The following is a 25,089-nucleotide window of genomic DNA, read 5'->3' on the forward strand; positions in this document are numbered from 1 at the left end:
ACACAATCGGCGCGCTGAACTGGTAACGAATTGGAACGTTTTGTTGACGTGACACAAACCTTTACGAATTGGCTGTCGGGTGGTGACGGGTTTCACGACACACATTCAAATATTTACGAGACCTAACCCAAACTAACATCTTATTATGAGTTTAACACGTAGCAGGCTTTCGCGACCAATATTATTCATAATCAACGTTTTTGGGTTTAGATCGCGTTATTTATAAATGTGTCATAACCCTCCACCACCCGACACGGCCAATCAGTAAAAAAGTGTCACGTTGACAAAAGACAAATAGTTCACTGCTTTAGCCCACGCGATCTAAACCAAAAACGTTGATTATGAATCTTGTTATGAATTAGATTGGTCGCGACAGCCTCCTACCACAATGTGTTCGAATCTTGTTTTTATCTGTTCAAGTTCTACACTGGAAACACAGCTACGTCATCGTAAGCACAGAATATCATTGATGTGCCTACGAATCAGTGGGAGTAACCGTGTCTCCACCACACAAGTCCACGCGTCTCTACTCCCAGCATAATCTGTATGCATGTCGTATATATTATGCACGTGTCGGATGTATTATGCATGTAGTATGTGTTATGCGCCCGTTTGTAGTTGAGCAGACAGTGGTTGCAAGCACGAATGTGTGTGTGTATGCATGTGTATGTGTGTATTCATGTGGTGTGTGTGTATTCATGTGTGTGTGTGTATGCATGTGTATGTGTGTATTCATGTGGTGTGTGTGTATGCATGTGTGTGTGTATGCATGTGTATGTGTGTATTCATGTGGTGTGTGTGTATTCATGTGTGTGTGTGTATGCATGTGTGTGTGTGTATTCATGTGTGTGTGTGTATGCATGTGTATGTGTGTATTCATGTGGTGTGTGTGTATTCATGTGTGTGTGTGTATGCATGTGTATGTGTGTATTCATGTGGTGTGTGTGTATTCATGTGGTGTGTGTGTATTCATGTGTGTGTGTGTATGCATGTGTGCGTGTGTAGCGTGTGGGGAGCGGTGGTGTAGTGGTTAGCGGTGTTAACCAGTGACGTTTATCTGAACCGGTACTGGGCCTCCCCGAGGTCGACTCAGCCTCAAATGAGTACCTGGTGCAGTGTGTAAACATCGCCACTGGGGAGACAAAGGCGGCCGGGCGTGGTGCTGGCCACCCACCCCCTCGTGTGCCGTGCCAGCCTTCATAGGTGCTCGCTAACAGCACTTGCCCCTACAGTATGTTAAGGCTATACGTGGGATCTTCGTATGTATGTACATATATGTATTTTGTCAAGTATACCTTCACGTTGTATACATCGTAACTGATATTGTCAACATTGGCTTTACGAGCGAGCAGAGAAAATTCCACATTCCTATACCAGGGCCAGTCGTGCCATCGGACAAGTCACTGTTGACTTCTCAACAAGGTGGTACATATTTTATCGACCGGGAGAGATGATGATGACGATGTTGTTGAGCTGAGTCAACCCGCCAACCAGGATTCGAATTCGCAATCTTCTGTTTGTGAGCCGCTCACTCTGCTGCCCAGCCTCCGGGCCACAGACATAAGTGAATGATTTGACAAATGTGCTCCTGGAACATCGCCCTGTTGTTGTTGTTGTTGCTGTTAAACTGTTGTTGTTGTTGTTGTTAAACTGTTGTTGTTGTTGTTAAACTGTTGTTGCGTGCGGAGTACGAATGGCGGAGTGAGATCCACTGCGGCTGCTCTTTCATTCCACGTGGCGTTTCCTTGCAAAAAGCGACCCTAAGTAGTGACACGGATCATTCTCCGTCCGAAGAGAATTAGATCCCACCGGCCGTGGCCGTGGTGGCCGTGGTGGTGGTGGCAGAGGCGGTGGTGGCAGCGGTGGTGGCAGTGATGGTGGTGGTGGTGGCAGCGGTGGTGGCGGGTGTGGCGGTTGTGGTGGTGGCGGTGGTGGTGGTGGTGGTTGTGGCGGTGGCGGGTGTGGCGGTTGTGGTGGTGGCGGCGGTGGTGGTGGCGGTGGTGGCAGTGGTGGTGGTGGTGACGGTGGTGGCCGTAGCGGTGGTGGCGTTGGTGGTAGCGGTGGTGGCTGTTGCGGCGGTTGTGGTGGTGGCGGTGGTGGCAGTGTCGGTGGCGTTGGTGGTGGCGGTGGTGGCGGTGGCGACGGTGGTGGCGGTGGCGTTGGTGGTGGCGGTTGTGGTGGCGGTGGTGGTGGTGGTGGCGAGAGATTTGTTGACTACGTTGTGTACCCGGAGGAGGAAGCTCCGCCGGGCTGTCAATTTTATCGCAATTTCATTTTTTCCGTAAAAAAAAAATCTCTCTCGCGCGTAAAACACCACAGATTGGTTTCCGTTGTCACGCGAGCGGCGTATTCCCAGCCATGGTGATCATCGGTTGACGGCGAAATCAGAAGCCATCCCCCTGCCTGCGTCCTCGCTACCCTTCACCAACGCCGCAGAGGAGCTGGGAGAGTGCCCACACCGAGCCCCACCACACGAGGCCTGCCAATCGACGGGTGCAGGCACGCACGGGTCGTTTGATTCACACGAAAGTCTGTGGCGGGTTTTTTTTTTACCACCAATTTTTTTTGTTACCACTGTTTTTTTTACCACTGATTTTCTTTTTTAGCACTGCTTTTTTTTCCCACTGCTTTTTTTTCCCACTGCTTTTTTTTGTTACCACTGTTTTTTCTTTTTTACCAGTGTTTTTTTTTTTTAACCACTGATTTTTTTTTTTACTCGGTTTAACGCGTAGTTAAGGAGTTCGCGACCGATATTATTCATGATAAAGGTTTTTGGGTTAGATCGCGTAAGTATAAATGTGTCCGTGACCCTCCACCAGCCGACACAGCCAGTGAGGGTTGTCGCGTAAACATAACGTGAGCATTAGTTTACTACTTCAACCGACCGGTGAGTTTACAATTGCAAATGTTGTGGAGAGTAAATCCACAACAATTACAATTGTAAATGTTGTGGATTTTCAAAATATTGTGGATTCACTCACAACATTTAGAAAATGCACAACATTTACAAAAACCACAAAAATTACATTTGCAACATTTACAATTGCAAATGTTGTATATTTTCTAAATGTTGTGGATTTACTCTCCAACACACCGGTGGGTTGACGTAGTGTAACTAATTGGCACGTTTTGTTAAGGTGACAAACCTTACTGGCTGTGTCGATCTAACCCAAAAACCTTCATTATGAATCATTTGTGTTTGTTTTTAAGCGCTGTTTATTGATTTATTTATTGCTCATCCTGTTCACGGTAAGATGGCTTGGTTTTCATGTCAATAATTTGTTGCTGTTGCTGCTGCTTTAATTCGTTTGCACATGCCCAACGTCTAGCGTGCTGAGGCCGCCTCCACTGCCGATAGCCATGTGATGTGGTCGTCTCTCCGTGAAAAGAGCTGCGGCCGAAATAATAAAGTCTGAATCTGAGTGAGTACAGCAGTATGGTGAAAAATAAAATACTCAAACAACAACAACAACAACAAACCCATGACCGACGTGGCACGAAGAAAAGCCTCTATCGGCGAACTCAGAGTGGCTGGGAATCACTATGAGACCTCCTTTACCAGTGGCAAAATATAGTGATAGGTTTTTATCCTTTCAACTGGTACAAAAATTGACACCTTTATACAAGGCATCATGTTTGCAATAACCACAACACAAGCAGTCAAAATGCAAACAAAAAACAACAACTCTGATGATGATAATGATATGCATATCATTATGTATGCATATCATTATATATGCATATCATTATCATCATCAGAGTTGTGGTTATTGCAAACATGATGCCTTATATAAAGGTGTCAGTTAAATTTCGATTTAAAGCTTTGTGACTGCAGGGATTCATCTTCTTGGTTCTTTCGGTAAAGTCACGTAGAATGGGAATAATAAAATAATAAAAATAAAACATAATAAAATAATTCTCACGATGCTTCGGCCACAACGCAAGCAGCCGTCCTCAGGTGGAGAACAGGTCTGTCGAGAAGACAGCGTCTGTCTTAGACCTGTTCTCCACCTGAGCACGGCTGCTTGCGTTGTGGCCGAAACGTCGTGAGAATTATTTTATAACGTTTAATTTTTATTATTTTTTTTATTTCCCTTCTACGTGACTTTACCGAAAGAACCAAGAAGAAGGTTTACACTATGAGATCTCTTTTACCAGTGGCAAAATATAATGGTAGGTTTTTACCCTTTTAACTGGTACAAAACTGACACCTTTATTCAAGGCATCATGTTTGCAATGACCACAACACAAGTAGTCAATAAAGCAAACAAAAAGAAGCAACTCTGATAAGGATAATAATATGCACTGTCCTTGAAGTTGATTGGCCCACACCCGAGACGGCTTTCTTTAGAGCCTAGTCCCCATTGGTGTAGGGCCAGATGACACCAGAAGGCGTACAACAACTTCAAGGACAGTGCATATTATTATCCTTATCAGAGTTGCTTCTTTTTGTTTGCTTTATTGACTACTTGTGTTGTGGTCATTGCAAACATGATGCCTTGAATAAAGGTGTCAGTTTTGTACCAGTTAAAAGGGTAAAAACCTACCATTATATTTTGCCACTGGTAAAAGAGATCTCATAGTGTAAATGTTTACCCCGAACTCTCAATACTCTGATATTGCACTGTTTTTGAGTTGTACGCCTTCTGGTGTCATCTGGCCCTACACCAATGGGGACTAGGCTCTAAAGAAAGCCGTCTCGGGTGTGGGCCAATCAACTTCAAGGACAGTGCATATTATTATCCTTATCAGAGTTGCTTCTTTTTGTTTGCTTTATTGACTACTTGTGTTGTGGTCATTGCAAACATGATGCCTTGAATAAAGGTGTCAGTTTTGTACCAGTTAAAAGGGTAAAAACCTACCATTACAAGAAGAAGGTGTCAGTTTTTGTACCAGTTGAAAGGGTAAAAACCTACTACTGGCTGGGAATCGTTTCATTTTAAATTGCGATCGGGACGGGGGGAGCGGCCGTCGCCACACAACTCACCCCAGCGCTTGAGAATAGCGAGCGAAGGAGGTTGCACGTGGCTGGGACTTGCACCCACGGGACAGGAGGAGAAGGAGGAGGAGAGGGAAGAGGGGTGGGGGGAGGGGACAGCGTTAAACGGCGTTGGCTAAGTTCAGGCCGGCAGGTGCGAGCGGTGTGCGCAGGGCTCGACGCTTCGCAGCTGCGTTTACAATCTCTGCTGGGGGGGGGGGGGCACCGCAGCGTGAATGGTGTGCAGCTGTTGTAGCCCATCGCCCCCTCCTCCTCGTCGTCTTCGTCGTCGTGAAAACCAATCTGGCATCTATTGACGCCGCTCCGAACCAAAGCGCGCAAAACCGTGGCAGCAGATGCCCGAGGTGTGAATGGGAAATGAAATGAAACAAAAACTTCTAGATTTGAAGCTTTCGTGACTGCAAGGATTCATATTCTTAGGTTTTTTTCGGTAAAGTCACGTAGGTATAACAACAACAACAAACAAACAAAAACTCTCCGGCGGAGGCGTGCAACCGCGGGGTCATCCGAAACGGACTCTGCGCACAAAGGGCAACGGACGCGTTGCCCCGAACCACACAAATACGGAGCAGACATCCCAGCCGGCGATACGCTACGAATAATATCCCCTCCCTTTGATGCTGCTAATCCTGCATAATGCACGGGCATAAATAGTACTATTCACATACCTGCATTTTCCCACATCACATACCTGCATTTCCCATATCCCCCTCCCTTTGATGCTGCTAATCCTGCATAATGCACGGGCATATGCAGTACTAATCACATACCTGCATTTCCCATAAATATGCTAAATTCCTATTGATATGCATATTCTCTTTTCAAGGCTCCCCCTTTCTTCCCCCCTTCCAACCCAGCGTATATATATGCTCCAAGCGCGTGTGCTGTTTCATTCAGACGCTGTCGCCTCGACAGACCTGGTTTTCACCTGAGGACGGCTACTTGCGTTGTGGCCGAAACGTCGTGAGAATAATTTTATTATGTTTTATTTTTATTATTTGATTACTTCCCTTCTACGTGACTTTACCGAAAGAACCAAGAAGATGGACTACTAATAATCTCGATTTCAAGTTATGGATGCACTACGACTACTACTCCGCTCGCTCTCGACGCCGTGGTCTGGCTTGACCAGCTCAATGTGAAATTGTAGGAACCACTGAGCCCCAGGGGTCAAAGTTGAACAAATCACGGACATCCCTCGAAACAGATAGTTCATGAAACGTTTCCTCGAAATGCTGTGCGTATATCGAGTTGCCCTAGAACAGGGATCGGCAGCCAGAATAACAAGAGACATTTTTTTCCAAATCGGCAAGAAAAAACCCTCCATATTTCTCTCCACCATTCGTACTCCGCGCGCATCAACAGTTTAACAACATCACAGCGGCGATACAACACGACTGCTGCTCCACTGGATCTTGACGCGGTTGCCTGGCTAGCAGAGGTCGCAAACGGGTTTTGATTCCTTACCCGTACCCGGCCGCATCAGTGTCGCAAACGTGTACCCGTACCCTACCCGATACCCGGATACCCGTACCCGGCCGGGTAACGGGTAGGGTACGGGTATCGGGTAACCGATTGCGACCTCTGGGATGAAGCCACGTTGCAGGCGCGGGTGGGTTGATTCTAGGAACTTGAATTGTGAGAAGAGACAAGACGTTGGGAAATGAGTGACAAACGGTTGCTCACCAGTGACTCACGGCCTACCCGTACCCGTACCCGGCCGCACCAGGGTCGCAAACGGATACCCGTACCCGGCCGGGTACGGGTAGCCGGGTATCGGGTAGGGTACGGGTATCGGGTACCCGGTTGCAACTTCTGCTGGCTAGACCAGCTGAATGTGAAATTGTTGCTGTCGCTTTGCATCCACATCAGCTGCCGCACGGAAGAAAAAAACTGGCGCTCAGCGGCCCTTCCAACTACTTCCAGTCTGTGAGAAAATAACTTTATAATATCGGATTCCTCTAGTATGACTAAATATTCTGATTCTGAAACCGCTGGATTTCAGGGCAACGTGACAAAAATGCCGTTCGCTCTGCCGCTAAGCCTCCGGGGCCAGGTATAAGTTAATTATCTGATAAATGTGCTTCTGGTACATCACACTCTGTTGCTGTTAAACTGTTGGTGCGCGCAGAGTACGAATGATGGAGAGCTCCACTGAAAGAACTGCGGCTCAGTGGACCTTCCAACGATTGGAACAGCTGTAAAAAAAGAGCTTCATTGCTTCATTAGACATCCTTTGCCAGTACTAAAATATAATAATAGGGTTTTCTCTCTTTTTCCTGGCAACAAAACTGAAACATTTTTACGAGGATTCATGTCTGCATTAACCACAATACATGCAATCATAGTGTGTGTTTTTGTTTGCATTTTGACTGCAAGTATTGTGGTTAATGCAGACATGAATCCTTGTAAAAAGGTTTCAGTTTTGTTGCCAGAAAAAAGGGGAAAACCCCTATTATTATAGCTTCATAGCTTATGGGATACCTCCAGGATAAATACAAATACTGATTCTGAAACTGCCCGAACTCAGGACAACATGACACATGCCTATTCCTGCAACCCCCCCCCCCCTCCTAGTGACGGCGGCTAGCTCGGGTCGTCGGTGAAAGCGGGCCTGGAGTTGTACTTGCTGGGGAGGTGTGGGTATCGTGAGCATACCGAGCCGTCTGTACGAAAGCTCATTTGTTTAGAACTTAATTCTAGATTTGAAGCTTTCGTGACTGCAAGGATTCATATTCTTAGGTTTTTTTCGGTTAAGTCACGTAGGTAAAACATTAAAATTAATAAAAGTAAAATAAAATAAAAATCACGACGTTTCGGAGGCAACACAAGCTTCCGTCTTCAGGTGGAACCGTCACAGCCACGACAGCTGTATCAAGTAAATGAGCTGCTTTTAGTTTCGTTTGTTGTCCTTCCCCCGCACTTCCAATTAGCAGGCTTGGCGAAGTACGGCGCGAATGAAGTTCGGCATACATGCATGCATGCATACACATAACAAATGTAACGTACAATTTGCATAATTACGTCAATTCCTGCCGATTTGGCAACACCAAACGCAATCTTGGGCAAGGCAGCAGAACAAAAGCAATGGATTCTATCCGAATCGATTGACGATCGACCAATGCGGTGAACCCATTTAGACGGCCGGGTTGGATCGACGCGGGGGGGGGGGCGGGGCAGTGGTGGAGAAGGGCGGGAGGGGGCGGGGTGGGGAGGGGGGCATTTACGAAACGTCGCCTCGATGTTTCACCCTGCCGCGCCGAGAGATCGAACTGCAGCCAACAACGACATCGCGGGCGAACACGTGACGCGCAAGACCCGTCCGATGGCACCGCCCTCAAAGGAACACAACAATACGCACTGGCATTGAGAAGGGGGCCCAATCTTGTTTCGAAGTTTTCGTGACTGCAGGAATCCATACTCTTTGGTTCGTTCGGTAAAGTCACGTAGAGTAGAAAAAATAAAATAAATCACGACGTTTCGGGCGCAACGCAAGCAATCTCCGGCCTCTCTCCCACTTGGGTAAAATTACTTGCTGTGGTTGTCACACGTGATGATGATTGCTTGTGTTGCAATCGAAACGTCGTGATTTAATAAAAAAAAAATGTTTATCTTTTCATTTTTTTTACCTACGTGACTTTACCGAAAGAATCAAAGCGTACGGGGGCCAATATTGCTGAAAATGTCACGCGTCGCCTATGTTGATGTTAAATTTCGATTTAAAAGCTTTCGTGACTGCAGGGATTCATCTTCTTGGTTCTTTCGGTAAAGTCACGTAGAATGGAAATAATAAAATAATAAAAATACAACATTATAAAATGAAATAATATGAAAAATAATATAATATATGTTGATGTTTTCGCTGTTGTTGTCCTTGCAGTGTGGTGCTATTCGACGGGGGTGTCGAGTGGCCTTCTTGGCCTGCAAGTCCCCCCGGTGCGCTCACCGTCACGAGCCGCTGTGGCCGCAGCTCGTGACGGTGAGCGAGTTTAAGACGCAGTAGGCGGCGGCTTCTGGCCACCAATGTCATCCGCAATACGGGGTTTTGCTTTGGCGGGGTCACATCGCGAAAAAAACATCGGCATAATACAGGGGGTTGTTTTCTTTTTTTGGGGGGGAGGGGGGAGGGTGAGATCGCGTTAGATCGCGTAAATAATTTATATTTTGTATAGATCGCGTAAATAATTAATACGTTTCGATTTAAAGCTTTCGTGACTGCAGGGATTCATCTTCTTGGTTCTTTCGGTAAAGTCACGCAGAAGGGAAATAATAAAATAATAAAAATAAAACATAATACATTTATAAATGTACGCGATCTCACCCAAACAAGCAAACAAAAAACAAGCTGTACTTTACCGATGTGCGTTTGCTATTTTGGCGGGCGGTCCCTGCAAACATCGCGATCCCAACGAAGCCCTTTTGGAGACGGACGTAACGGATGCAACGTCGCTAGGACGTCGCATTTAGTCGCCCTTCGCTCAGCGACGGGGTCGTGGAAGGGGGGGGGGAGGTGGTGGTCACTCGTTCAACTCCCACTACTCCCAGGGTCCTGGAACTTCCTTCACCCCCCCCGCACGTCACACGCCGCGCCATCAAATACAAGCCGACACCCATTAGCCGCCACCCCTCGTACAACACCCGGGATGGAGGGTTGGGAGACAGGCAACCATGGACTAGAGGCCGACCGAAATTCGGTTTCGGTTTCGGCGCCGAAAGTTGGCAAATGGCTCTAGATTTGAAGCTTTCGTGACTGCAAGGATTCATACTCTTAGTTCTTTCGGTAAAGTCACGTAGGTAAAAAAATTAAATTAAAATAAATATAAAATAAAACAATCAAAATCACGACGTTTCGGAGGCAACACAAGTCTCCGTCATCAGGTGGGACCGTCACAGCCAGATTTGCTGCATCAAGTGAGGGAGGGGTTCAAGGTGTAAGCTCTTAAGTACCAGTTAAGGGGGGACGGGGGGAGGGGCTTTTGGCAAATGGCCTCTTTCGGCATAGTTTCTGTTTCGGCCGAAAGTATTTTTTTTACCATTGGAACCTCATTTGCCAGTAAAAATATGATAATTGGTTTTTTATCACATTTTTGGCAAAAAAAAAGGTGTCAGTTTTGTTGCCAAATAGAAGGGTAAAAAACCATCTTCTTGGTTCTTTCCGTAAAGTAAAGTAAAGTCACGTAGAAGGGAAGTAATAAAATAATTCTCACTCATTGTGAGAATTATTTTATTATGTTTTATTTTTATTATTTTATTACTTCCCTTCTACGTGACTTTACCGAAAGAACCAAGAAGATTAATCCCTGCAGTCACGAAAGCTTTAAATCGAAGGGTAAAAAAACAATTACCGTAAATTGTTTACTTTCGGTTTATTTTGGTTTCGGCCGAAAGTCAATTTTAAACTTTCGGTTTCGACCGAAACCAGAAATTCAGTTTCGGTCGGCCTCTACCATGGACCAAGGAGGCCATCCCCACGGCAAGATTATACGGGGAGCCGGATCCAGAGGAGTGCGAAAGATAAAAAAATAAAAAAAACTCGTTGAGGTCGCCTCTTGCGTTTTTATTTGATTCTCAATGTCAGGCGTGCTGTGGTTATATCCCACTCTCCTCTTGTCATCCCTTCCCCATTATTATTATAACAACACAAAATTGTCCTTGGTGGGACTCACCTTGTATGGTTTGGGGCAGCGAGACTGCTTCCTTCATCTTTCTACACCCCCCTGCTTTTCATAACGGGGTTGGATTCATGTTGACGGTGTGTGTTGTGTGCGTGTGTGTGCATGCGTCACGACGAGATGTATCGGGCCTGCACATGTGCCTCAATAAAAATGAATATTTGTAAAAAATACAACCGCGAGCTCCAATTTTGGCCACCACGGTGGCTAGGAGATGCTAACTACCTCGCCTGGTAAACAGGAGGTCGTGGGTTCGATCCCGACCCTGACGACGCCTGCTGCTGCATATTTGAAGTCTGCGTGTTCTGTCTCTCGGTCCTCCGAGTTTTTCCCTCCACATTTGGCTGCTGTGAAATGTCCACGCGAAAAACCACTTCGTCCGCTAGTTTTGATGATTGCGATGTCTTTTCCCCCCCATTTGAGTAGTTTGCAGGTAAATTTGGAAAATTCGAACTGAGTGGCAAAGAACGCATGGCCTGCTCTCTTTTACTCAATTGGAAACCTATCACATACCAATCATCTACCCCCCCCAACCCCCTCCCCCCCGTAATGCGAAAAAACCTGGCCAGGACCCTCGTGAAAAAAAGTCACGAGGCGCGGTCAATCTTTCCTCGGCGAAGCAAGTATAATAACAACACGCGACATGAACAACGTAACGTCGCACGACGTTGAAACGTTCCGCTGCGAACCGGCAACGGCGCGGGTGCTGTCCGCGAGACAGTGCAAACCGCGGCATTAACCGGGAGGGGGGTGGGGGGCCCTCACTGCCTCGCGGCACCACCGCTACCACCGCTGCCGCCACTCACAGCGATCGTGGGCTCCACCGACGACAGGTCGGTCTTGACCGTCACGAGGTTGCCCGTCGACCGGGCGCTGCTCGTCGACGGCCCGTTGAAGGGCCTCTGCTCGGCCCACGCCTGGCGCGACGCGCGGGGGATGACGTCCAGCGGGTTGCCGCCGGCATCCGCCGCCGCCGCCGGAGCCGCCCCCCCACGTGGCCTGCAGATGGTCACGAGGGCCTTGAGCTCGGAGCGGAAGCTCTCGTTGAGCCAGCAGTAGATGAAGGGGTTGTAGCAGGTGCTGCTCATGGCCAGCCAGTGGAAGGCGAAGTAGATGCCGTTGTTGGTCTGGATGGCCTGGCTGGAGAGCAGCACCACGTAGCAGTTGAGCGGGAACCAGCAGACGGCGAAGACCACCACCACGAGCATGAGCATCTTGATGGTCTTCTTCTTCTTGCGCCGGTGGGCCACGTACTGCTCGGTGGTGACGTCGCCGATGGCGTTGCGCAGCCACAGCTTCTTGGCGACGGTCACGTAGGCCACGGAGACGATGAGCAGCGGCAGCACGTAGAGCAGCACAAAGGTCGCCTGGTCCAGGGCCTTCCACACCACGTCGGACGGCTCCGGGAAGTCCGGCATGCACATGCTCCGGTAGTGCTCTTTGCTGGGGGAAGAGAGAAACGTCGCTGCCGTTGTTATTTTATTTCACGAGCCGAGCGGCGGTGGGTGACGCAGGCGGAAGGATACGCGTCGTTTGCGGAGGTTCGAACCCAGCGTCCGCCCTGATTAATACTGCGGGTGTACAGCAATGCCCAGGGTTTACGTCGCTTCCACTGTTGCTACGTCGTTTCGCGAATACGTCGTCACTTTGTTTTATTGACTCCACGGCCGGATTTGCGTCGCCTCGACCCCCCCCCCCACGCACACCCTCTCACGTCGCTGACGGCCTTGGCCCTCCGTTATCGTTCCACGTCGCCTATCAGCCTTCGGCCTCCACCACCACCTACGACTAATACTGCTACTACTACCCTGTAAATCGCTTTGATTCCGTACGTCGTTTCGACATTCGTCCTCGCACCTTTCAGGAACGCATCCCACCCCGATGTAAACCGAGGTGTTGCCGCATTAAGCGATTTTTAAAAATATATATTTTATATTTTACCAGGCAAGGCCCAATGAGCTACATAGCTCTTTTTCAGAAGCGACCTGGCATTCACAAATGATAGGTCAACAAAGTGGCTCGTCATCGTCACGCGGAAATGTAGGACAGCCAACTCCTCTAATCGCAAGTTGATTCTAAATGCGTCGGACTAAATGTCACGTGCACCGCCAAGAATGATTTAAGGGTGGCTGCAATTATTGAGACCGCGGGGAGAAAAGTAGACGACCGTGAACCATTAATCATCAAATCAAAGTTTCTGAATATGTATTCGTTCCGGTTGTTGCTTTTTGTCATCGAGCGTGCACCCTGAGTCCGTCCCGTCGCGCCCGATATTGAACGAGCGAATCTGGCGACAGCGGCGGCAGACAGCAGAACAAACTCACGGTTGCTCGCACACGAACGGAAAAAAATAATAAGTTAGACCACGATTCATTCATCCAAATGTCACTGGACTAAGAAAAGAAAATCTTCGTACTGCGGAAGCTCTAAATGTTTAAACTCGCCGATGGGAAAAAAAATGACCTTGTGTTCCAAACAGTTCAAATAAACAATTTCCTACACCGCTTTCAGATGCCAGGCGTTTTTAAATTCGTTATGCCACTGCATTGATGTCCAAGGCTCTGAAAGGTCACCATCTTTCCGCTCTTGAGCAACACTATGGGTGGACAAAAAGGATGTCAAATGGCAAAGGCGAACTCGCCGCTGCAATTCCGGCGCCTTTGAGTTGTCTGTATACGGATAGTTTCGCGTGAGCGCGGAGGAGCGAAGGCGCAGCGGTTAGCGCACCGCTCAATCAACGCACCCGGGCGACCCGGAGTTTGATTCCCGGCCACGGCTAACGATCAGTGGCGAGCGATGTCATGGGCAACTCATTCAACCGACCCACAATGACCAGCGTGGCGAAGTAGAGACATTCCACAAGTAGTGACTAATCCCATATCTGCATTTCCCATAAATATGCTAAATTCCTCTTGATATGCAGATTATTTTGTCAAGGCGCCCCTTCCCCCCTCCAACCCAGCTTAAATATACGCTGCCAAGCATGGTGGTGCCCATTCAGACGCTGTCTTCTCGACAGACCTGTTCTCCACCTGAGGACGGCTGCTTTCGTTGTGGCCGAAACGTCGTGAGAATTATTTTATTATGTTTTATTTTTATTATTTTATTATTTCCATTCTACGTGACTTTACCGAAAGAACCAAGAAGATGAATCCCTGCAGTCACGAAAGCTTTAAATCGAAAAATAAAACCACATCGTCGCGTTCGTCACGCGTCACGTTCGTCTTCTTCTTCCTCTCCGCAGCGTTCAAAAAGTAAAAGTGGAATGACAAAAAAAACGAACGCGTCTACGATTGTGTTTCTAAATTTGTAAAGACATTCCACGCCATCTGGAGGGAGGCAGGGGGAGGAGGGATGGTGGTTGTTGAGTGGATATATTGTGGATTTGTAAACACAGCCAACTCGTGACAGATCTCCCTCCCTCTGGTGTGCCTCAAACACACGGCCATCTGCTCGGGGTGGACCGGTGATGGGACATCAGCAATGCTTCTTGTGTTATTCATTAGACAGACAGTGGCGCTGCTCATAGCAATAGCACATTATTGGCTAATCCTTCGTCCCAATGTCATCCATAAACGAAACTATTTAAACTAAATTACTTTTAGATTTGAAGTTTTCGTGACTGCAAGGATTCATACTCTTAGGTTTTTTTCTGTAAAGTCACGTGGGTAGAAAATAAATAATATAATTGAAAAATAATAGAAATAAAATAATAAATCACGGCGTTTCGGAGGCAACACAAGTCTCCGTCATCAGGTGGGACCGTCACAGCCAGATTTACTTTCTCACTTGAAATCTATAGCGGCAGCCGAATTCTCTAAACGCGTGATGTTGATTCTAAATGTGGAGGGGGGGAAAACAGGAGGACCCGGAGAAAATTCAACACGATCACGGGGAGAGAGAGAGAGACACGGAAACTGAAATTATGCAGCAGGCGTCGGGGTCGGGATGAAACCCACGACCTCCTGCACACCAGACGAGGTAGTTGACATCTCCACACCAATTACGGCTATCGGTGTCACATCGTGAGCTCTTCTACGGTGAGGGTAAACCATTGAAAAGTCGATACGGATTAGGTAAAAATATATATATAAATACCTACTTGCAGTACTGCCCCTTAATCTAATTGTGTATTTTTATCGAGGACATCTTCACTCAACACGCTCTCTGACAGAGCTCCCAAGACGGTGATGGAGAATGGAAGGGCGTAGTTGGCAGGGGTCGCGCTGCGAAGATTGAACGCACGTTGAGCTATCTTTCGCGAGTGTACGTAGCCAAAATGATGAAACATAAGGAGAGGATTTACCTTCATCCAGAGGTGTTAAAGATGTTCAACACCAAATAGATATTCTTGGTTCTTTCGGTAAAGTCACGTAGAAGGAAAATAATAAAATAGTGAGAATTTTATTTTTTATTTTTATTATTTCCCTTCTACGTGACTTTACCGAAAGAACCAAGAATATGATTCCCTGCAGTCACGAAAGCTTTAAATCGAAATAAACTAAAGAGATAGTTTTTTTTGTTTACAATCTGAGTACAACGTTTCGCCAATAATTACAAATCGCATCCTCAGGCGACAGCCTAAATGCTTTCAAGCTATCAATTCCGGTTTAGTGATTCTGCACTTGCTCTATTACTATAGTACTATACCGCCTTCGACTTTTACGAACGACCGGGTGTTTACAGTTAGCGGTTTGTCGTATTATCTGGCTGTATAGCCAATGAAAAACTACAATTACTTTACTGCGCAAGTAAAAAATGTATGTGTTTTAATATTTATATATATTTTTAATGTAGGGCCCCTTTATAACAAATGCTACTGGCCTCGCACTCGCTTAATCCGGCACTGGGAAGGGGGGGGGGATGTGTCACTTGGGGATAACCCAAAGTGTAGGTGAGGCGTCTGTTTAATGCGGCATCCATCATAGGATCGCAATGCACGAAAAGCAGGACACAAAAACAGAACCAGGACCCAAACTAAGGAGGCAAGGCCACTTTAAAGAGATGGGGTTTCAAAGCAGACTTGAATAGGGTCGGGAGGAAGGGGACGGGAAGGAGTGGGGTGCTGTACCTGTACTCGAAGCTGAAAAGCTTCTGAAAGACGGCGTGGGGCAGGGAGAAGGCGGTGGCCAGTACCCAGATGACGGAGACGCAGAGTCCCCCCTTGAGCATGGACATGCGAGGTTTGAGCGGGTGCATTATGACCTGGGCCGGTGGCACAAGGCACGCGAATAAGACACACGGTCACGCGCTTTGAGCGGGTGCATTATGACCTGGACAGGTGGCACACGGCACACGAATAAGACACACAGCCACGCGCTTTGAGCGGGTGCATTATGACCTGGGCCGGTGGCACACGGCACGCGAATAAGACACACACACACGCACACACACCTGCATGAGCCGGGGGGAGGGGTGATTCAGGTGACCGCGTGCGCAACCGACGTCGTTCCTCCGATCGCCGACACGGAAAAGCGTTGACGAGGCCGCGTCTCGTTCCGCGCACAGATGAACCGTCAAGGGGCAGTCAACCATCGTCAACGCAGCAAGCAGCAGAGCAGCACCGGCGGCTTGTGGCTGGCCGTCACCGCGTCGCGGGGCGCTTTCGGAGGCGTTTCTGCGGCCGTCTGGAACGCCCCTGCCCTTCCGATATTCGGAAGCCATTTGGAGCGATGCACTTTTAAATGACCCGGATTGGCAAACGCATTTCTTTAGAGCTGCTTTTTGTGTTTAGTTTGTTGTACTTCGCCTCCGTTTGGCTACGTACGGTGCGAAAGAAGTTCAACAGACAAAGACAAAGATGCCCCGTATAGCCGTAACGGACTGTAGGGGCAAGTGCTGTTAGCGAGCACCTATGAAGGCGGAACGGTACACGAGGGGGTGGGTGGCCAGCACCACGCCCGACCGCCTTTGTCTCCCCAGTGGCGATGTTTACACACCGCACCAGGCACTCGTTTGAGGCTGAGTCGACCTAGGGGAGGCCCAGGACCGGTTCAGATAATCGTCACTGGTGTTGGCCGTGAGCGGGAATCAAACTGGGGTGGCCAGGTTCGTAGCGCCGCGCGCTAACCGCTACACCACCGCTCCCACCAATTACTGCATACACACACATATACACACATACACACCTATACATACACACAGACACATACACACATGCACACACACCTATACAACAACAACTGCCATTCGCCACTAAGTGGGGGTGACGTCACCACGACGCTTATACATACATACACATATACACACCTATATATACACACAGACACACCAATACACACATACACACACCTATACATACACACATATACATGGACACATACACACATCTATACATACATACACACACACACATATACCGTGTGTGTATGTATATGACGCTCGTACCCGTATCTGACATCGATTTATACAGCGGCGCCTTTGTTGCGAGGCGCTGAACGGCAATTATACAAATGGTGCATGAGACGATAGTGCTTGAGATAATTGAGCAGTCTGTGTGGGGGGGGGGGTGTTAAAAGTGTGGTGTCAGCAGAACGGGAGGGAGAGTTCGTGAAAGGCCCCGGTTAATCCGTATCCTGGGCGAGGTACATCCCCACGTCCGTGCCGTTTCTTCGGGGTTATATGACCATACTTCACCATTGCTGGTTGGCAAAGGGGGTCCCAAGACGGTCTGATATATCGCTCGCCTCGTGACGTTTAACCGTGGCTGGGAATCCAACTCAGGGGAGCAACCGGGAGGTCTCGGCGCAGTGCAGCCCATGGAGTTTGTCTTGAAATTCGTCCTGAACGGCGTTTCTCGAGCTCCGAGTTGTCATCCAACGCTATTTCGCCGTCGTTGCGTTTTCCCCTGATCACGGCATTCTGTGCATTGCCACGGTCGCTGGAATGTGGGGGCGAAATCCGCGTTGAAAATATTGAAGAGCATCAGCTGGGCTCGGTCTCCTCTCAAAATGCGAATTACTGCTGTGCGAGTGTGATGGAGGAATGTGAAATGAATCGCGTGCTATGCGGAGTTTGAAGTGTTATGTGATGGGGAGGAGTCGTTCAGCAGCAGCAGCAGCAGCAGGAATACTGGGTGGGGGCTTTTTCGCGGTTGTGCCAAATGCCTCTCCGACCGTGATTTTCGGCTCCTACTGCTACTATTCTTAGGTTTTTTTCGGTTCCACCTGAAGACGGAAGCTTGTGCTGCCTCCGAAACGTCGTTATTTTTATTTTATTTTTATTTTTTACGTACGTGACTTTACCGAAAAAACCTAAGAATATGAATCCTTGCAGTCACGAAAGCTTCAAATCTAGAATCCTACTGCTACTGTTGGGCATGACGTCCGACTTTGTTTTGCTCTTTCAGGAAACAGAATGGGCCCCACGGACGTAGACACAACGGAGCTACCTCCGAGATCACGTGACCTCTAGTCCACAATCACAACAGAGGGCAGCACCTTCCTGTCTCGCTCGTCACGTGGTACTCACCGATAAAAACATGTTTTATCTCCCTCGCCTGGTATGCAGGAGGTCGTGGGTTCGATCCCGACCCTGACGCCTGCTGTATATTTGGAATTTGTGTGTCTCTCTATCTCATCATCATCACGATGGCTAGGAGATGTTAACTACCTCGCCTGGTATGCAGGAGGTCCTGGGTTCAATCTCGACCCTGACGCCTGCTGTATATTTGGAGTTTGTGTGTGTCTCTCTCTCATCATGATCACGGTGGCTAAGAGATGTTAACTACCTCGCCTGGTATGCAGGAGGTCATGGGTTTGATCCCGACCCTGACGCCTGCTGTATATGTGGAGTTTGCGTGTCTCTTTCCCTCCCCCGTGGTCGCGTGGATTTTTCTCCGGGTCCCTCCGGTTTTTCCCCACCACGTTTAGAATCGACAATACGCCTTCAGAGTATTTGGCTGCTATAAAGTTCCACGTGATGATAAGCCACTTCGTTGAGGCTGTCATTTGTGATAATCAAGTCGCTTCTGGAAAAAAAGGCTACATAGCTCAGTGGGGCCTTACCTGGTAAAATAAAACAAAAAATAGTTTAAATCGAAGTTATTTGTCACATAACCATGAAATGTGATGGTATACTTGTTTTGGTGTAGCCATTGATGCCCAGGCTCAGACAGTCATCTCGCTAGACTCGGGAACACGCTTTAAATCGCAGGCAGTGGGCCGAACCCCGGATTCGAACCCAGGACTCTCAGCGGTGCCGTCTCTGACCTTTGACCTCCGATCTCTGACCTCCGAGCCATGCGGCCATCTCGCGTTCGACGATTTCTTAAGCGGCAGTTGGTTGGCAGCGAACTGTGACGCACTAAAAGTCAGAACGCGCGTGATTTGTATCCTCAAAAAGCGCCTCCTGTAGCGAATCGCAACGAAACGTTTGCGTTTAATTAAACTTCATAATTATTATGCGAAGGCGATGTTTTATTCTCGTGGTTATCGCGAGCGGTGCGGATGGCATTAGCCTCTGCAAGCGATCTGACGTGTGCTCGCAGTGCGCAGTTAATTCCGTTTAATTACACGTAACGAGCCAAGCGATGCCCAATACATCACCCTTTTCATGGTGTGCAGAAATTACAAAGCAAAGATCTAACATTCTGAATAATCCATGCACTGGGAACTACGAAACGTCCGAACGTCTAATTAAATTCTGCTCAATGATGTCCTTTAAGCAAGATGAGAGCCCATTCATTATTTTTTCTATTCATTATTGGTCAAGAGCTGTTCTACCATAATAAAATATGCTTTTTAAATTTTATTTCACCAGCAAGGTACCCAATGAGCTGCCGGGGGTTATTTCATGCGCGTTCTGCGACGGATTTTAGTTTCCATGCAAAGTGCCGGCTATCGTCATACCAGCCGTGCGCAAGAGCCCCTGTAAAGTGCCCCATGCCATGTAACGTGATTCTAATTCAGAATATGATCGCTACCGTCGTATCAGCCGTTTTGGCCCGGCTCGCTATTGAAAAAAAATAACTTCTGAGCTGAATGAGGCTTCAGCGGAGATAAAGCGACTGATTTAAATCTCGCAAGATCCTTTCTTCTTATTTTTCCTTTCACCCTCCCCCCCTCCTTGTGTGCTTCATCCGAGGGGGGGGGGGGGCGTGGGGATGTGGGGGCGGTGATGCGACCAAATACACACGTGCGATGCGAACAGCAGTAAGATGAGATGTGATGACCTTGTTTTTTACGTGGGGCAACGTAATATAGATTTAGTTTCTTTACTCTAAACTCAGAATCAAAAGGTTATTTTAGTTTTTTTCCCCAGAATAAATTTTACGTGTTTTAAAAGCGTATTTTTTTACAGGTGTCCAGTCGGGGCGGTTTAGAGGGTTACAGAAACAAACGAAACAAAAAACACGATCGGAGTGCAAAATATAGGAAAATAATTAAATTCCCGGCCCGTGGCTAAGAGCAGCCGCGGGTGATTTTCTGAACCCGGTCCGGTCTCTCCCCACCCCACCCCACCCCCTCCTCCACCAACCTGCACCGAACAGCGTAGTGAAGTGTGGCCAAACCATCCCCTTCAGCCAGCAGTGGATTGATACTACAAGAAAAATATCAAGATAAACGAAACTAAATATTTTTTCGATTTAAAGCTTTCGTGACTGCAGGGATTCATCTTCTTGGTTCTTTCGATAAAGTCACGTAGAAGGGAAATAATACAATAATACAAATAAAACATAATAAAATCATTCTCACGACGTTTCGGCCACAACGCAAGCAGCCGTCCTCAGGTGGAGAACAGGTCTGTCGAGAAGACAGCTGCTTGCGTTGTGGCCGAAACGTCGTGAGAATTATTTTATTATGTACATTTTTTTTCCCTTCTACGTGACTTTACCGAAAGAACCAAGAAGATAGATATTTTTTATTTCACTGGGTAAAACCTCACCGAGCTCTTCGTTATTTTTCAGAAGCGGCTCTGGCCAGCAGTGACAAAGTCAATGAAGTGGCCGATAGTGTCGACATTTATAGCGGCCAAAGTCTCCAAACTAAACGTCGCAGCTCTTGGTGACGCGATAATGTTGTACGGTAGTGCCCTGCGCACGCGCGCTAGAGGGAAGGGCCCTGAGACTTCATCGCTTGTTGAGCGCGTGCCGAAAACGCGTTAAATAAATCATTGCAGTTAAATTGTAAATGCCGACCTGGAATACGGGAGGGAGAAGGGGGGGCAGTGTATACAAATGGTGTAATCAAAATGTTCTAATGCATGAAGTATACATTTTTTATAATAACTTCCTAAGCAGGCAGCCTACGGGGCTTTAACGAATGGCTCCGAATGGAATTGGAGTGAGGACAAGGCGATTTGACTTCAAGCCATAATTACCATCGTGAGTCGTGCTCTATCAACTTTGTACCTTTCAGTTTAACACGTGGCAAGGCTTTCGCGACCAATATTATTCATAATCAACGTTTTTGGGTTTAGATCGCGTTATTTATAAATGTGTCGTAACCCTCCACCACCCGACACGGCCAATCAGTAAAAAAGTGTCACGTTGACAAAAGACAAATAGTTCACTGCTTTAGCCCACCGGTGTGTTGAAGCGTGAAACCACAACATTTACAATTTGAGTACGACGTTTCGCTGGTAATTGCATCCAGCATCATCGGGCAATTCGCCAGAATGGTGAGGCTCTGCTCTGTCTCCCGTTCTTATATAGAGCAGCAGCAGCAGGGTGACGTCATCATTAACTCATTAACTCATCAGGTGCAAAGATTTGTTCCTTTCGCTGGAAGCTCCAGCGAAACGTCGACCGTGCCGGATGCACTCTGCGGCCAAATCGTCGTAGACACGTGGCAAATGTTGTTCGCTGCTCAACGTCCCTCCGCTCATGCTCATCAACCCAATCAAATTGCACGTTTGACCCCGAGCCCACGTGACAACTCGTTTTGATTGGTCTTCTTGGTTCTTTCGGTAAGGTCACGTAGAATGTAAATAATAAAATAATAATAAAACATTATTTTATTATGTTTGATTTTTATTATTTTATTATTTTATTATTTCCATTCTACGTGACCTTACCGAAAGAACCAAGAAGATGCATCCCTGCCGTCACGAAAGCTTTACATCGAAATTGAAATAGTTTTGATTGGCTCTGTCGCCTGTCGCGGTGTGGGGGTGTCGGAGCGGCGTCCTTCATCGCAAGGCCCCAGTGGCAATCGGTGACCCCTAGTGGCCTTTAATTCGGTCTCTGACCTGTGACCCCCGACAATACGCAAAGAGTGAAAACACTCCCCCCCCACCCACCCCAGCATCATCATCATCATCGTGCTGCTGTCAAACTCCCAATGGTCTCAAATGTGTGGCGGCCCCTCATCGACGAAAGGGCCTCCCTCTGAAAATGAGTGAATAAAAAACTGCGTTAGAGTCACAACATTGACGATGATGCCTTCACGATGTAACCCGAAAGGGACCATTTATAATTGGTCAACACACTTTATCTGGCATAAGGTATGCCAACGGTTTTAAGGTAATTTTGGGGTGTTGATTCCAAATCTGGCATCAGTTTTTGTCTATCATATCGGGTTTTTGAGATATCAAATATTGCATTTTCAATAAAAACTGCAGAAGAAAAGTATTAAATAAATGTGGATATCTACATGAAATTATATTATAGACACACTATCCTAAAAATACAGCACCATATTTTAACACTAAAGCAGTCACTGACTCGCAACAACTTGCAATCATAAGTGACATAGTTAATTTCGGGTAAAATCAATGAAAATGGGGTATGCCGATAGCATAAAAATGAGATGTGATGGAGCAAATCTGAGATCAGATTTGGAATCAGCACCCTGAAATTAGTCTAAAACAGCTGCAAAAGTTCAGGCCAGAAAAAAATGTTTTTTTTTGTTGACCAGTGTTATGCATGATTATGATTATTATTTTTAAAAAATTAACGTAACGTGGGCGAGCGCTCGATTTCAGATGTCGCGGCGTTGTTACCTGGTATCGATCGAGCGCGATGGCTGTGAGCGTGAGTGTGGACACGTGGAGCGAGCAGTACTGAGCGAAGCGGCTCACGTGACACATGGTCTTGCCGAACACCCAGTTGCTGTTCACGAATCGCACCTGACAAGACACAGAGAGGGGCAGGCATGCACGCAACCGCACGTGTGTCCATCCGGTACAGGTACTCCTCAACTTACGAATGAGTTAGGTTCCAGAGGTCTGTTCGTAAGTCGATTTGTTCGTAAGTGCAACTTTGCTCCCGTCAATTCCAAACACATTGTGCGGCGTGTACACTAAACACGGGGGAATGGTTTTAAAAGTTGTATAATCTCCTGTAGATGTAGATGCCACTGATCCTTCATGTCCTGTAGATGTAGATGCCACCACCGCCATCTATTGCGCGGCGGTTGAACTTACGGCTCTCGATCTGAACAGGCAACTGGACACAGGCACAGGTTTGTTCGTATCTGTGAAAGTTCTTAAGTCGAATGTTCACGAGTAGAGGAGTCCCTGTACTCGCTGAACTGCATTGGCCTCCGGTTACCGGTGAAGTCGCACTCATCACACACACAAAGTGCCTGCCACAAATGAACCACAACACCTCACGCGAACTCTGCGGTCATCCTCGCAGCTTTTGATTCAGCCATTGAGCAAATACGACGGTCGTCGCATCGCACGGCGCTTTCAGATTGCGCGTATGCGGCCGTCTGGAACGCTCTTCCTTTCGAAATTAGGAAGCCACCGGAGCTATGAACTTTTAAATCATCCGGATTAAAAACTTTTTCTTAAAAAGTGCTTTTTGGTGTTAAGTTTGTTGTCCTTCCCCTGCACCTCCGATTAGCACGGTTGGCTACGTACGGTGAAAAATAAGTTCAACATGATACTTCATACAATAGAAGGGGGGGCGGAACATTAATTGGCTGGACCCCTGAGTGGATTCCTGTCTGCCTGGACGCCACGCGCCCGAGTGCGCGTGTGGTGACGTCACCGCGTGCGTCTGAGTGGTGACGTCACCCATGTCCCTACAGTGCTGACCCCGGGGTTCGTGCGTCACGCTGATGTCACATCTCCCGCCACCCACCCTCCTTACAGGAGCACATCACTTTAAGGACATTGCCATTCCGGGCGAGGCTAAAGAATTGGGCTGTAGTTGGAATAAAACTCGTCACTTACCCAGTGCCGGATTAAGCTATGTTATAAAGGGGCCCTAAATAAAATGAAAAACACGTAAATATTAAAACACATTTTTTTTTACTTGCATAGTAAAGTAATTGTATTTTTTTCATTTGCTATACAGCCAGCTAATACGACAAATCGCTAACCTTAAACACCCAGTCGTTCATACAAGTTGAAGACAGTATAGTACAGAGGTGGGACAAAGTCATTGTTATGCAAGTCCAAGTCGAGTCGCAAGTCATCAAATTCATGACTCGAGTCTGACTCGAGTCCAAGTCACATGACTCGAGTCCACATCTCATAGGTGGGACAAAGTCATTGTTATGCAAGTCCAAGTCGAGTCGCAAGTCATCAAATTCATGACTCGAGTCTGACTCGAGTCCAAGTCACATGACTCGAGTCCACACCTCTGGTATAGTACTATAGTAATAGAGCAAGTGCAGAATCACTTAACCGGAATTGATAGCTTGAAAGCATTTAGCGCGGGGCCCTTGAAAGTGCGGGGCCCGTAGCATACTGTATGTAGCTACTGTTGCTCCTAAGATAATGGGGCACAGCACTTACCCCTCGTCTGTCCAATTGACTGCGAATCGCACGAGGTGCTGCGCATGTTGATGGCATCTAAATTGAGGCCAGGGTGATTTTTTTTTCTCTCTAGCCAAGGTCACTTTTTTTTCTGCGTCCGTTGACCTTTGGTGGGTCGCAGCTCTGAAGGGGTAAAACGAAACAACACAATTAAGTGGCATTTCTTGACTCAGAAAGGCCCCAGTGAAAATCTCGCAGGTAAAAAAAAAAAACTTGCCTCGCGACATTTGGGAAAGGTCGGCCAACCGGATCTTGGTCGGAGTTGGAACGGCCCAAAATTACTACGGCGGCAATTTACTCAATTTAGGATTTCTGTAAACATCGCAAAAAAAATATTACCCCCCGCCCTCGCCACCTCTCGCTGCGAACAACTTGGTGCGAGCCTTTTCAATGAGACCCTACAACCCTAAAGTCCGCCTGATGAAGCTGGTTGTAATTACTGGCGAAACGTCGTACTCAGATTGTAAATGTTGTGGCTTGGCTCTCCAACACACCGGCGTGCTGTACTAGTATACTACACTATACACTACTATACACTACACTATACACTACACTATACACTACACTATACACTACACTATACACTACACTACTATACACTACACTATACACTACACTATACACTACACTACACACTAGTGCTGCACTAGTGACGAATTGGCCACGTTCTGTTTACGTGACAACCCTTACTAGTTGGCTGTGTCGTGT

The 25,089-nt window shown here is 47.4% G+C and overlaps 1 protein-coding gene across 2 annotated transcripts in view; it reads right to left on the minus strand.

The window, feature by feature from the left end:
• GPR83 (G protein-coupled receptor 83) overlaps nt 1–25,089 on the minus strand; it is a 51,732-nt gene that overhangs the window by 11,181 nt on the left and 15,462 nt on the right. Inside the window, exons 2-5 of one of the 2 annotated variants that reach the window (XM_078880100.1) lie at nt 22,615–22,740; nt 15,743–15,876; nt 11,478–12,114; nt 4,988–5,034 (exon numbers count right to left, since the gene is read on the minus strand). In XM_078880100.1, the coding sequence (XP_078736226.1) occupies nt 4,988–5,034; nt 11,478–12,114; nt 15,743–15,876; nt 22,615–22,740 (944 nt within the window). The remainder of the gene's footprint in view (nt 1–4,987; nt 5,035–11,477; nt 12,115–15,742; nt 15,877–22,614; nt 22,741–25,089) is intronic. The other variant, XM_078880101.1, reaches the window with a different exon arrangement.

Source organism: Lampetra fluviatilis, chromosome 56 (assembly GCF_964198595.1).
Source record: "Lampetra fluviatilis chromosome 56, kcLamFluv1.1, whole genome shotgun sequence".
NCBI lineage: Eukaryota > Metazoa > Chordata > Hyperoartia > Petromyzontiformes > Petromyzontidae > Lampetra > Lampetra fluviatilis.